At 44.0% G+C, this 12670-nt stretch overlaps 2 protein-coding genes across 2 annotated transcripts; one reads left to right on the top strand and one right to left on the bottom strand.

Moving 5' to 3' along the window:
* Positions 1-87: 87 nt before the first annotated feature.
* p2ry8 (P2Y receptor family member 8) lies at positions 88-4344 on the bottom strand. The gene is made up of 2 exons (XM_076263389.1): positions 4219-4344; positions 88-2463 (listed from the first exon to the last, which is right to left on the bottom strand). The coding sequence occupies exon 2, from the start codon at positions 2416-2418 to the stop codon at positions 1315-1317; it is 1104 nt and encodes a 367-aa protein (XP_076119504.1). The 5' UTR covers positions 2419-2463; positions 4219-4344; the 3' UTR covers positions 88-1314.
* A 5182-nt stretch (positions 4345-9526) lies between these two features.
* Positions 9527-11609, top strand: LOC143099859 (retrovirus-related Pol polyprotein from transposon opus). The gene is given in 6 exon segments (XM_076262770.1): positions 9527-10010; positions 10281-10742; positions 10745-11194; positions 11197-11327; positions 11329-11368; positions 11371-11609. Coding segments are annotated over 6 exon segments (1806 nt in total).
* The last annotated feature ends 1061 nt before the right edge of the window (positions 11610-12670 follow it).

Consider the following 12670-nt stretch of genomic DNA (forward strand, 5'->3'; position numbering starts at 1 on the left):
AAGTACTGACTATAGTAACAATTGCGTAAAAAACATTATTTATTTACCTATTGCAAGAATGATCACATGACAGTTGCATCGCATAGCTTGCTTGGTTGTCTCAATGCTTTAATAATAATAAAAAAAACTAGGCGCTATGCATCTTGTGTGTGCATGCTGTAGTATGTGTAGACTTGCTGCAACTTAATCACATTTGATATGTAATTTTACCAACATCGTAGTTTCTCAAGATAAGTCTCAAGCCTAAACCTAGCAGTGATCAACTACCCTGGCTGCAAATTACGTTTGTTGCCACTGGGATGCGTCTATTTCTAGTGATCAACGCAATTAAGCCACATTTAATATAGGCTACAAGAAGCTAATTCACACTACCAGTCATATTATTTCAAAACTCTTCAACTTACAGTCAGTAAGTACAGTAAGTACAATCAGTAACAACATAACACTTCATTTGTTTACGTCCAACTAAAAGGGAACTATACAACCAACTGGGAAAAAGTAGGCCTAGGCTACACCATTACCTTCCTCTTTGTGTAAAACAGCCTAAACAATGAGAAATCACAATTTTCCTGAGTAGTTTTACAAAATAAGTTATTTAAAAACCTATTGTCAACAGGAGAGCTCAAAGACTCCATTATATTAAACTCATAAGCTAATCGTACAATCCACAAAATGGACGGATTTTCATGAGACAATCTTTTGAAACTGAAAGGGGAAAAAGGAATTCAATACTGAACAAGATTATATAGCTTAAAAGACCACGATGGCCAAAGCAATAATAATAATTTAAAAAATTAAAAAAGACAATAAAATGTGATTCGTGATGTGAAAAATGTGATAACTGGGCTTCGGACAATACTTGGCACAAAAAAACACAAAATCCACAAAAATGACATGATCTGTGTAAAGGAACTTTTTGCTTGATACATCCAATAAGTAATCAGATTTTCCAACAACAATGACATTATTAACAAAAAATAATTGCAATAGGGAATAAATAATTTAGCAACATGCATAGCTCAATATCATCATTTAAATGCTTACAAAATATAAAAACAAAACATTGCATTCTTATTGTCTCTTCACAGTTAATGCCCTACCTTAGGCTACAAAACTCTCAACAACAACAAAACCTCAGACCAGAGGAAAAAATTAGCAACACCAGACCAATGACAAAAGAAATAACCCCACACATTCATTTCAACAACAGATTCAGTGAAAAGTAGGCCTAATGACACGTCGTTGTTCACGTCAACAGTGGTTAAGCAGTGACCAATGTTCTGTTTATTGTTCATACTGTAACTTTTGCTTTATTTAAATGTGGTTAGACACCATGCTGTCAATGCGCAGTATCTTTGTTTCGCCATTGTAGCTAAGGACATCGTCCTCTGGCTGCGAGCGCATGGAGTACAGGTCCTCTCGGAGACCCACATGGTTGTCCACGCTGCTCAGGAATGGAAGCCTGAGCATCCGCCTGAGTTTTTTGCGAAACTCTTTGCATGCAAAATACAAGATGAAAGGGTCCAGGCAGCTGTTCACACAGCTCAGCATGAGAGAGAGCTTATAGGCCATGTAGAGGCTTTTTTTATAGAAAAGTCTGCTGACTGCATGGACGATCATCAGGATGTTGTTGGGGGCGAAGCACACCACGAAGACAAACAGCACAATAATGGCGAGACGGACAACCCTCCCTTTCTGCTGGCTTGTGTGGGGATCATTGGCCAGCTTGCAGATGATACTGATGTAACAGAAGATGGTGACCACAAAGGGGATGAGAAAGAAGAAGAGAAACATGACGCCGAAGAACCCTGCCCATGCTGTAAGGCTCGGGAGCAGGTCCATGCGGATGACATCAAAGCAGGTGTTGATGCCCAGATCCTCTACCTTATAGAGGAGGTCTGCTTTCAACAGCGGGTATAGAATCCCCAAGACAAAAGCCCACATGACTGAGCACAGGGCCACGGCATACACGGTTTTCTCCCGGATATCCCTGAAGAGCAAAGGTTTCACAATACCCAAGTAGCGGTCAATGCTGATTGCAGTCATGGTGAGGATGGAGCAGTACATGTTTGCGAAGAAGACAGCGGTGAGCAGGGTGCACGACCAAGAACCCAGTGTCCAGTTGTAGCCTGCCAATTGGTAGTGGATCTGGAAGGGCAACACGCAGCCCACAGCCAAGTCGGTGAGAGTGAGGTTGATCATGAATATGATGGTGGGCGTCTTGGGGGAGGTGCGAAACAGCAGCAGGTAAAGGGCAGCGCCGTTACTGGCAAGGTTGACAATGGTGATGATGATGTATATTGAGGAAATCAAGTTGCTGACCGTGGTGTTTTTGAACAATGCCAGTGTTTGCTCATCTAGTAAACTTGAATTGGTCGAATTGTTTGAAGTGGAGGTTGACTGCTGATTGTCAAGCATGGTGGCTGAATGAATTCCAAGTCAGTTTGGTTCAGATTGGTTTAGCTGTAGGGAAAGAGAAGGGGGGGAGGGGCAATAGGGTTTTTAATTCTTTACACAACATGCCTGTTCACAACAAGGACATTGTTTGCTGTTTGGTGCAATGAACAGTAAAACTTTTCTCTATTGTGTTGGAAATTGTCATCGTCATTGTCTGGCCTGAATCAGGCTAAATTATATTTAGATAACATAGTGATCTTTGCAATATTTTTATGTTGTTATTTTCCAATGACTGCCATCTTAAACTTCAGCTTGGCAGAGGGCTGGTTTTCTCAGTCACTAAATGTGGCAGTTTACTCCTGGCCCTCTTTGCCTTGTGAGTCTTGTGCCTCAGTACATGTGATAAACAGGATGTGCTAGGGTGTGGGTACCAGTTCTCTCCCACACATTGGGTAAGCCCAAGCCTCACCCTCTCACACACATTTAACTCATTTCACAAAATCTCTGAACATCACAAACGCATAGTTATCACTGGTTTGACTTCGACTTCCAGTCTGAGCAGAGGTTAAGTACAAGGCTCTAAGATCTGGAGTTTTTTTTTTAATCTCGACCCAGATTAGGTAGCACACAGCCCTGCATGAACCTTGCACAGCGCATTACGAGCACTCTTTTGATCTCTTTTTGGGAGATTATGTATGTGTAAAAATGCAACACGTGCCACAGTGTAAGTAAATAATGATAAGGTACATTATCAGACAAATACTGATTTATGAACTCTTTCTGTTCTGTTTTGATCAAAACTACATGCAAATCAGTGGACCACATCTACAAGTATGAAGGGATGCAGATAACCACTACCGTCAGTTGGGCAAAAGCTCAAATGTTGTGTGTGTCTGTGTGCTTGCACGCAGAGTAGTTAAACACTACTCCAAACAATCAGGCTCATACTACTACGCATGGCTGTGCTCATATGCTACTGTGCATGGCTGTGCTCATATGCTACTGTGCATGGCTGTTGCGCCGGGTGTGTCAGACATCCAGACCCTGACAGCGGACCCTGGCATGGGTCTGGGGCAGATATGGTCTGGGCGGGCACCATTGTGGGGTTAGCCGGAGTGTGGGCCGCCTCTGAAGCATTAGCATGCAGTGCCACGTGTGATCCATGCCGTGGTGCGGCAGAGAGAGAGAGAGAGGACAACACAGTAGTGGCTTGTTTGTCTCCCCCACACGCTGTACTTAAGCTGACTACACCCCCGCGAGGACCTCACTTACATCCGTGAGAGTTGTTCCTGTCAGTTTACAGATCAGTCATTTATGTAGTCTGATCTGAACTGAAGTTGTTGTTGTATACACATGCGTACATGTGCTTTATTTGAAAATGAGGATTATGTTTCTATTGATTTGCCGATTGTAGTGTATACCTGTAGCCATAGAAAAGTGGAGGTGATGTGGATCGAATGGAAACAAAAAGCTAAAAGCTGTCTTGTGGGATTCATAAAACCACAGACCAATTTCTATTCTCAGAGGCTGAATCATGGTTTGTTGTGGAAGATTTATGTTTTGTTCAGTTCACAAATTATGCAAATTCAACATTTAAATGCAAACTGATGTTATAAACCGTTCAAAGCCAGTGACATGCACAAGTCATAGTAACACTTGGTGACTTCTACTGAATTGATTAAATTCAAAGGTTGATGTGAAAACATTAATACAGGTGAATAAATATGCATATAGGCACAGAATAGCAAAAGTCCTTACAAAGGAAGCATTAAAAACAAAATAAAAATCCATTTGTTTGAGTAGAAAACATTGTGTACTTACCAAGTCGGGCACATGTGTGTTGACACGTGCAGTTGGCAGTTGTGGCTGTTTTGTGAGAGGTACAGTCAGGAAGCCAGTAACTTTATGCTTCGGTCCGTTGGGGTGGAGGAAGTGAATGTCTTCAGAGCGCGCTCATCTCCTGTGCACCAACATTCAACGGAGAGTCAAAAACACGGAGCTGTCATGGATGGTGAAATCAGGGTTCTGTTTTATGTTGCATACGCAGGCAGGCCTTACATCAGCCGGAGATAAAGTACACTTCGCAGCCTTGTTTCCTGTGTGTAACTGCAATGTTTCACAACTGGGCCTTCTGCAGCTGTTTGATATAATATTTACCATGCGTTGTTATCTACCAAGCATTCTCAGTCAGTTGGTATGCATTTGCATACCTTTGGTATTCCAACTTCCAGGTGCTACATGTAAAATTACACAGCCTCAAAACTAAGAGATGTGACCAATTTAGTATATTTGTCTGAGGGAATCTGGCACTGACAGACAAGGGTGTCTACTAAAATTAAACTTGTCACAAAGTAGAAAACCTATAATGTTTGATCCGCATTTTTAAGATCACACACAAGTTATATTACACTGATGTCGACTATGCGTTTCTGTGTCAGTGCATGCCCCTCTGAGACCACTGCATTTGACTGGACATGGCAACATTGGAAGGATGTGCACAGGCAGCAGAAACAGATGCACGTGGCTATTACTCTGATCTGTGACCAGCAGAGGGAATGAGGGGCGGTTGGTTTGGTGGGTCTGTGGTGAGAAGGGTGTGACACTGACTCTCAGTCTCACACACACACACACATGCGCACAAGCACACACACACATGCACACAAGCACACACATACACACACACACACACACACACACACACACACACACACACACACACACACATGCACACACAAACGCACACACACATACACACACACACATGCACACAAATGCACACACAAACGCACACACACATACACACACACACTGACACACATGCACACAAGCACACACATGCACACACAAACGCACACACACACACACATGCACACAAGCACACACATGCACACACAAACGCACACACACACACACACTGACACACATGCACACAAGCACACACATGCACATACTGACACACATGCACACATGCACTCATACAGTATGCACACACAAACACATACGCACACACACACAGAAACAGACAAACGTGCGCACGCACGCACGCACGCACGCACACACACACACACACCTCCCAACCTTTCACTGTCATCTTCTGTTTGTGTGAGGCTATCAGGTGTGATGTTACCAAAGAACCACAAGTTCATCCTCATGATGCCTCTTTGTATTGCGTGGTAGTTTCATTCAAGGACATTTCACTCATATTTGTATTCACTTTCGCCAAGTCATTACTGCTTTAGGAGGGGAGAGAAACGCATGCAGAGGAGCTCCGAGTGGTATTTATATTAGGGCTTCTTGGTAAACACAAAACACATGATCTGAAGTTGTTTTGTTGAACTTGCCACATGCAAGTCACATCTGTAAGTTCCTGTTAACCTTTATGTGACCAGCAGTGCAATGCATCAAAACACTTCATGCACAATACAGTGTACATATGTGCAACAGTGTGCAGAAGAAGAAATTGACATATCAGGCACCTGTGACACCTCAAAAATCCCTGTCCAAATCATTCTTCATTTCAGGGTTTTCATTAAATTGTTTTTTAAATTAATTATATACGAGGAACAACACAGGATTCTGGCACTGTGCTCACTCACTGAACTAACCATTTCAAGAAATAGTCATGGGAAATAGTCAAGGAGAAGTATAATGGACCTACACAAATCATGTTTTTCTCTCTTAACTTGTGCTAAGCATGAGGTTCACGAGATCTGTGCAATGGTTTCCTGTTGATAGAAGAGGTTCTGCTTTTGGGTCGCACTACAGACAGCACTGGTATTTGGCAGAGAATTATAACAGAGATGTCACTGTTGTCACTATGACTCTTGATGATAGTAGGAAGACTGATTCAGAAAAAAGTGCACATTGCTACTCTAAAAAATTACAGGCCCTAATATAACTATAGTGGGCAAAGTGCAACGTCTATCTGATCAACAACTGTGTGACATTTATAGCATTGAGCTGACTTATCCGTGTTTGTGGCTAAGGTGTGGCCCTTGGTGTTAAATTAGCAAATTGATTTGGCTTATAAAATTAGCTCTATAGTCACACATAAGACTTTGCCCATAATTCAAATAAAGGCCCATTCAAATTATGTGAGAACTTCAACATCTCATCGCTTCAACATCACTTCAAAACAAGGGCGTAGGTTTGGTCTGAGCTTTGGTGGGGACACCACTATAACCCCCCCCCCCCCCCCCCCCCCGAAAAAAAGCCACTCAACTCTTTCACCAGCCACTATAGATATATAAAATGATGTGCTACTGTCCAACTACTATCCATGATAAAAATGTGCTACTGTCCAACTTGATCTAACTATACTGTGTAGCCTACATAATCTTAATATGTACAGATGTAGGCTATATTTAACATTTATTTTCTATTTGGTATGTTATGAAATCATGCATTGACCCATTTAAGCACAGCTTAGTTTTAAGAAACTGAAATACATGCATGCTTAGCATTTTGTGAAAAGAAATCATTAAGGCTACAGTGACAAACTCTTAACCGTGAGCTGCCTGTATATTCTCTGATTCTGATATTTACAGATATCTAGGCGATCTAAGCACAGCTCAGTTTTAAGAAATGCTTAAAGCCAAAAGACCATGTTGAATTTTGCTACAATTTATTTCAAAACAGGAGTACTCTGGAACAGCTAATATACACGGGAATGCATTACACCTTTGTGTTCTATGGCAAGCCGATTGAGCATTTATTCAGATATCTTGATATCAGGCATAATTGTCATGTACATGCAAGCCATTTCTGTCCACTAGTTAACTAGTGAGCCATTTCTGTGGTGGATAGGATCTACAATTAGGTGTTAATAATATTACCACGCTAGGTCGAAGTACTCCCAAGTGCTATTGCGCCACACATTTTAGTTCTCATGTTTATTCGCTTGGAAAATCGTCACGTTTCATGTTGTGTGCCCTAAAATTTTTCATCAACTACTCGTGCAACTGTATTTAAGTAGGTAAAACGTGGAGGTGTTTGAATACGGCTGTGTGCCTCTCTCTACGGCCACGGCAGAGCCCGCTAGCATAGCAACATGCTAACACATTCGCGCCGCGCGACAGAGCGTTTGAGTGCACCTACCGACGCGGGAGAGGTACGACTCAACTCGTGAAAGTTACGGCAAGAACATATATCACTACTGATTTTGGGTGGCGTGTTCCTTTAAGAGACAACAGAAAATATGATTCTATGCATAGAATGTGGAGATGGGGGGCTACTTCACCTGAAGAGATGTGCTTACGAACGTTGTTGATGTTGTTAAGTTGGGATGGTTCATGCTGATGTGGTATTGGCTTTATAGTTGTTTGGTATGATGTATTCGACTGCCCCCCCCCCCCCCCCCCCCATTGTCTTGTTACTAAATGATGACTGTAACTGGCACTTGTTTGAGACAGAGGGAAATGTGGCTAGCTGGCTCAACAGCAAGCATCAACAGCGGCAGAGGGGTGAATTGTAGGGTCTGTGGGAGGATGGGTGGTTGTGTGTATAGGGAGGGGTGGTGGGAGTGTGTCTTTGTATTCTGATTTTTGTACACCATTTGATAGTAACTGTTGTGCATTTTGTAGGTCACTGTGCACATCCACCTATAAGCAGGAAGAGGTCACTGTGCACATCTCAGGTGCAAGACAACACGAGGCAGAAGTTATTCTTGAGAAAAGAGTCTACAGTTGTCATCTCTTTTCTTGAGTGTTTTTGTTTTTATTTATTCATATGAGAAAATACGGCCCTTGCGGTCCATACCGACATGCAGGATGAGTGGCTAGGACTCACTGAGGGGAAGTGATTTTGTGATGGAGAGTGCAGATTTATTTACAGTGCGAAAATAGTGCCGACAAATAGCACACAAGACGAAAAACAAACAAACAAAATCAACCAACAAGTTTTCAATAAAAGAGTTCTCAATACTTAGGTTCACACACCCTCACAGCAAGCTGTCACATTGAAATGCTCTCCAGTCCTCTCTTTCAAGACTTGGGGATCAATAAAGAAAGAAAGAAAGAAAGAAAGAAAGAAAGTAAGTATGTAAGTATGTATCTATCTAATGTATGTATGTATGTATGTATGTATCTATCTATCTTCTTCAACATGAAATGAGTGAGCCATAAATAGGCCAGCCAATTACCCAATTAAGACCTTGGGGTTAAACCATTTTAGAGGGGTGACAGTCTGTACCAATTCTGTTAAAATCTTTCCTTGTACAGTCACATACACAGCAATAAAATGACACCCTTCAAACAAACAAGTAAAAGGTGAATGCATGTGAGTGTGGTTGTAAGGTCTGTGTTGCACAAGGCAGCTTAAAACAGAAACATATTTAGGGGGAAAAGGAGACGTCTCCTTCATCATACTTGGGTCATTACTTCTCAACTACTGCGAGTAGATAGGCTTCGGGTGTCCCTGAGAGGAAAGGCGCTGTGTGAAAGCCTGCGAAAATGGAGAGAAAGTAGTGACCCCCCCCCCCCCCTTTTCCCTGTATTCAGTGCATAAATGCAGAGAAAAAACACACACACACACACACACACACACCTATATTTCAACACACAAATGACACAAATCACACATACTTACAACATTACCTGTGAATGTGACTCAATGTTACAAAACTATGACGACTGAAGAAGATAAACGGTGGAGCTGTGTCCGGGAGTTCTCTGACCAGACACTCACACTCCATAATATATCATGACTTCAGGCGCCATGCTATGAAGTAAATTATATAAAAAAACTATTGTGATGAATGTTAAATTGTTGTAGCATTTAAATTATAACAATGATAAAGTAATTGGCCTGTGTAGTGGACACTATGGACATAATTCACCATACTGTATTATCTCGTTCTGTGCTTACTGCATTATCTCGTTCTGCTTTAGGGACACTGTCTCTTTAAGGACACGCTGCTGGTTTGTTGTTATCACCGGCAGTGCCATGTTGCGCCATGTTGGTTCCATGTATCGACACGTACAGACGCTAGGGGGAGTTTCGTAGAGAAAAAGCATCAGGCTTGCCTGGTGTCCCTTTAAAGACATTTGAACTCTCTGATGCTGAGAGAGCTAGCCGGCTGTTTTCTCTGCAAGGCTTGGGTGACAGCAAACCCTCTGAGCTTATGGATAGGATGTTGGGTCTGCTTGGGGAGCACACGCCTGATTTCCTCTTCGTCCAGCTTTTCTTGCGACAACTCCTTTCTCAGGTACTGGGCTGCGTTGGCCAACACCACCGAATCACTGAATGCCGTGCGCTGGCTGAGGAGGCTGACAGGTTTTTGCTGGCTGGTCAACACTGTGGCACGACTGCACGACTCCGCTCCATCCTGCCTACGCTGCCACAACCGCACCGGCCCACAATAACCACGTCGCCGCCGGTGTGCAGTGAGACGGTTTCGCCCCGGGAACATTCTGACAACGGCCTGTGTTTTTACCACGCTAAATGTTGGATTGCAGCTTCACGCCAGGGCCGGCGCTCAGTAGTAGCCTTGAGCGTCGGCCGCACCGGCAGGCTGCTGTTCATCCAGGACTCCACCTCTGGGCGCCGTTTCTTGTGTGACACCGGCGCGCAGAGGAGCATTCTGCCTGCATCTAGACTGGACATCCTGTCTGACGGTCTTGCCCCCCCCCCCCCCCCCCCCCCGTCCTGGAAGCTGCTAATGGTAGCCCCATACGCACTTATGGCATTCGTCATGTTGAACTGTGTTTCGGTGGCCAGCGGTTTAGCTGGGACTTTATCACAGCCAAAGTGGCCGTCCCCCTTCTGGGAGCTGATTTTCTATGTGCTCACGTGCTGCTGGTGGATGTCAAAAACCGTCGCTTAATTGACGCCACCACTTCTTGTTCATACACTCTTAGCGGTGTGGACCCCATTCGACTCTCTAGCGTGCGCTCACAGGCTGACGAGTTTCATCACCTGCTCGCAGAGTTTCCTGTGCTCACACGGCCCACATTTTCACTGGCGACTGGAACCAGCAAAGCTCGCCATTGCCAGGACTGAATTTGATGGCATGGAATGCCTCGGCATCATCCGCCGCTCCAGCAGCCCATGGGCTTCACCCCTCCACATGGTTCCTAAGCCCGCCGGTGGGTGGTGACCCTGCGGAGATTACCACCGTCTCAACGACGCTACAACACCAGATCGCTATCCAGTGCGTCACATCCAGGATTTTTCAGCACACCCGGCGGGTAAAGTTATCTTTTCTAAGGTAGGCCTCGTCTGTGGATACCACCAAGTTCCCGTCCACCCGCAGGATGTCCCCAAAATGGCGGTGATCACCCCTTTTGGCCTGTTCGAGTTCCTGAGGATGCCATTCGGCCTTAAAACCGCCGCCCAGTCGTTCCAGCACCTCATGGACTGCCTTTCCTGTTTGTGTACCTGGACGACATCCTAGTGGCCAGTGCCTCCAAAGCCGAACACCTATCCCACCTGCGGATCCTTTTCGAGCGTCTTAGCCTGCATGGAATAATCATCAACCCAGCTAAGTGCCAGTTTGGATTGACCACCATAGACTTTCTGGGACATCAAGTCACCAAGGACGGGGCCGTGCCGCTCCCGTCTAAGGTTGATGCAGTCTTGAATTTCCCTCGGCCGGTCACAGTAAGGTCTCTGCAGGAGTTCCTGGGAATGGTGAACTTCTACCACCACTTCATTCGCACAGCTGCTGCTCTCATGCGCCACCTGCATGGGGCCATGAAGGGAAAAGTGGGCAAACACCTGGTGGATTGGTCCTCGGAGAGAGACACAGCATTCACAGACGCTAAGTCTGCTTTGGCCAACGCAACGATGCTGGCACACCCATCACCTGTGCGCCAATTGCCATCACCACAGATGCTTCGGACTTTGCGGTTGGCGCTGTGCACGAGCAGTGGGTGGATGGTGCCTGGCAACCGCTTGCTTTCTTTAGCCACCAGCTACGCCCCAGTGAACGTTAAGTACAGCACCTTTGACCGTGAGTTGCTTGCCGTTCGCTGCTGGAGGGCCGACAGTTTACAGCTTTCGTCGATCACAAGCCCCTAACGTTTGCCGTGGCTAAGGTGTCTGAGCCATGGTTAGCCCGCCAACAGTGACATCTCTCTTACATCTCAGAGTTTACCACGGACATACAACATGTTGCAGGTGAAATCAACCTTGTCGCGGACTGCCTCTCTCGCTCCATCGTGGGGGCCGCCCACCTGGGGCTTGACTACACCCACATATGCACTAATGATTAGTAAGGATGTGGATACATGTTTTATAAACCACTTCCTAATACTATAATTCATGATTAACTCAGGAGTGGTTGGTTAATGATATTTTGTGAGTTCATCTATAGTGAGGACTTTCTATGCCTTGCAACACATTTTCAAATGAGTTTTAAAGGTTAAATTTACATTCATTAATTTAGCAGACAATTTTTTCCAAAGCGACTTAGACGCCAATTAAATGCCAATGGCACAAGTGGAAGCCAGGAATTGAACCCCCGACTTTTCAGGCTACTGCATGTTAGCAGCTCCTTATCCACTACACCACAGCTCTCTGTAGATGACTTTCACTTTTGTATGGAAAAATACATTGAAGCCCATAAAAGACAGAAGAGCTTTAGGTTGAGACATTTTGAATGCTGCGTGCCATTTTGCTGGAGATTTGAGGCATGTTGCATTTTGTGTGAGCAATTGTGAGTGTAAAATTTTGAAAAATAGACACAGAGTTTTGAAAATGTGTGTAGAGTTGTAAAAAACTGTAAGATAAAGATAATTTGTACTCTGGATTGGCCTAGTCAAAGTCCAGACCTCAATTTAATAGAATTGTTTTATATAGATCTGAAGTGGGCAGTATGGCAGTTGTCCCTCCAACCTCTCTTAAGAGCAATGAGTAGGCAAAAATCCACAGAACCACACATGAGACACTGGTTAATGAGTACAGAAGATGTTTGGTTGACGTAGTGGTGTAAAAGGAGGTGCTACAAGAAAGTAACTATGTGGGTTCACATACTTTTGCGAGCTTTGTTGAATATATAATGAAAATATATCAATTCTTTTGTTTCTGTCTATTACTTGGAAGGTCAGCTTTACAAATTAGGGTTTGGTTGTGCATTAATTGTAAAAAACAACTGACCATTTCAGAGGGATCACAAAATTTCAAGCAGCGCTACTCTCTTTGTCTGTTTGTCTGGTTCATAGGTAAACTTCCTTTAAAAGGCGTTGGGTGGCCTACTCTTACTGCAGTGTGCCAAAGCGGGAGTACAAATTTGTTACTCTTTTAGCCAGTATATGTATACATTTTTACATTAAAA

The sequence above is a fragment of the Alosa pseudoharengus genome, unplaced genomic scaffold (assembly GCF_046254945.1).
Source record: "Alosa pseudoharengus isolate Yale_2024_CS ecotype anadromous, Long Island Sound unplaced genomic scaffold, YU_APseudo_1.1 YU_APseudo_1.1_scf_3, whole genome shotgun sequence".
In the NCBI taxonomy this organism is placed as follows: domain Eukaryota; kingdom Metazoa; phylum Chordata; class Actinopteri; order Clupeiformes; family Clupeidae; genus Alosa; species Alosa pseudoharengus.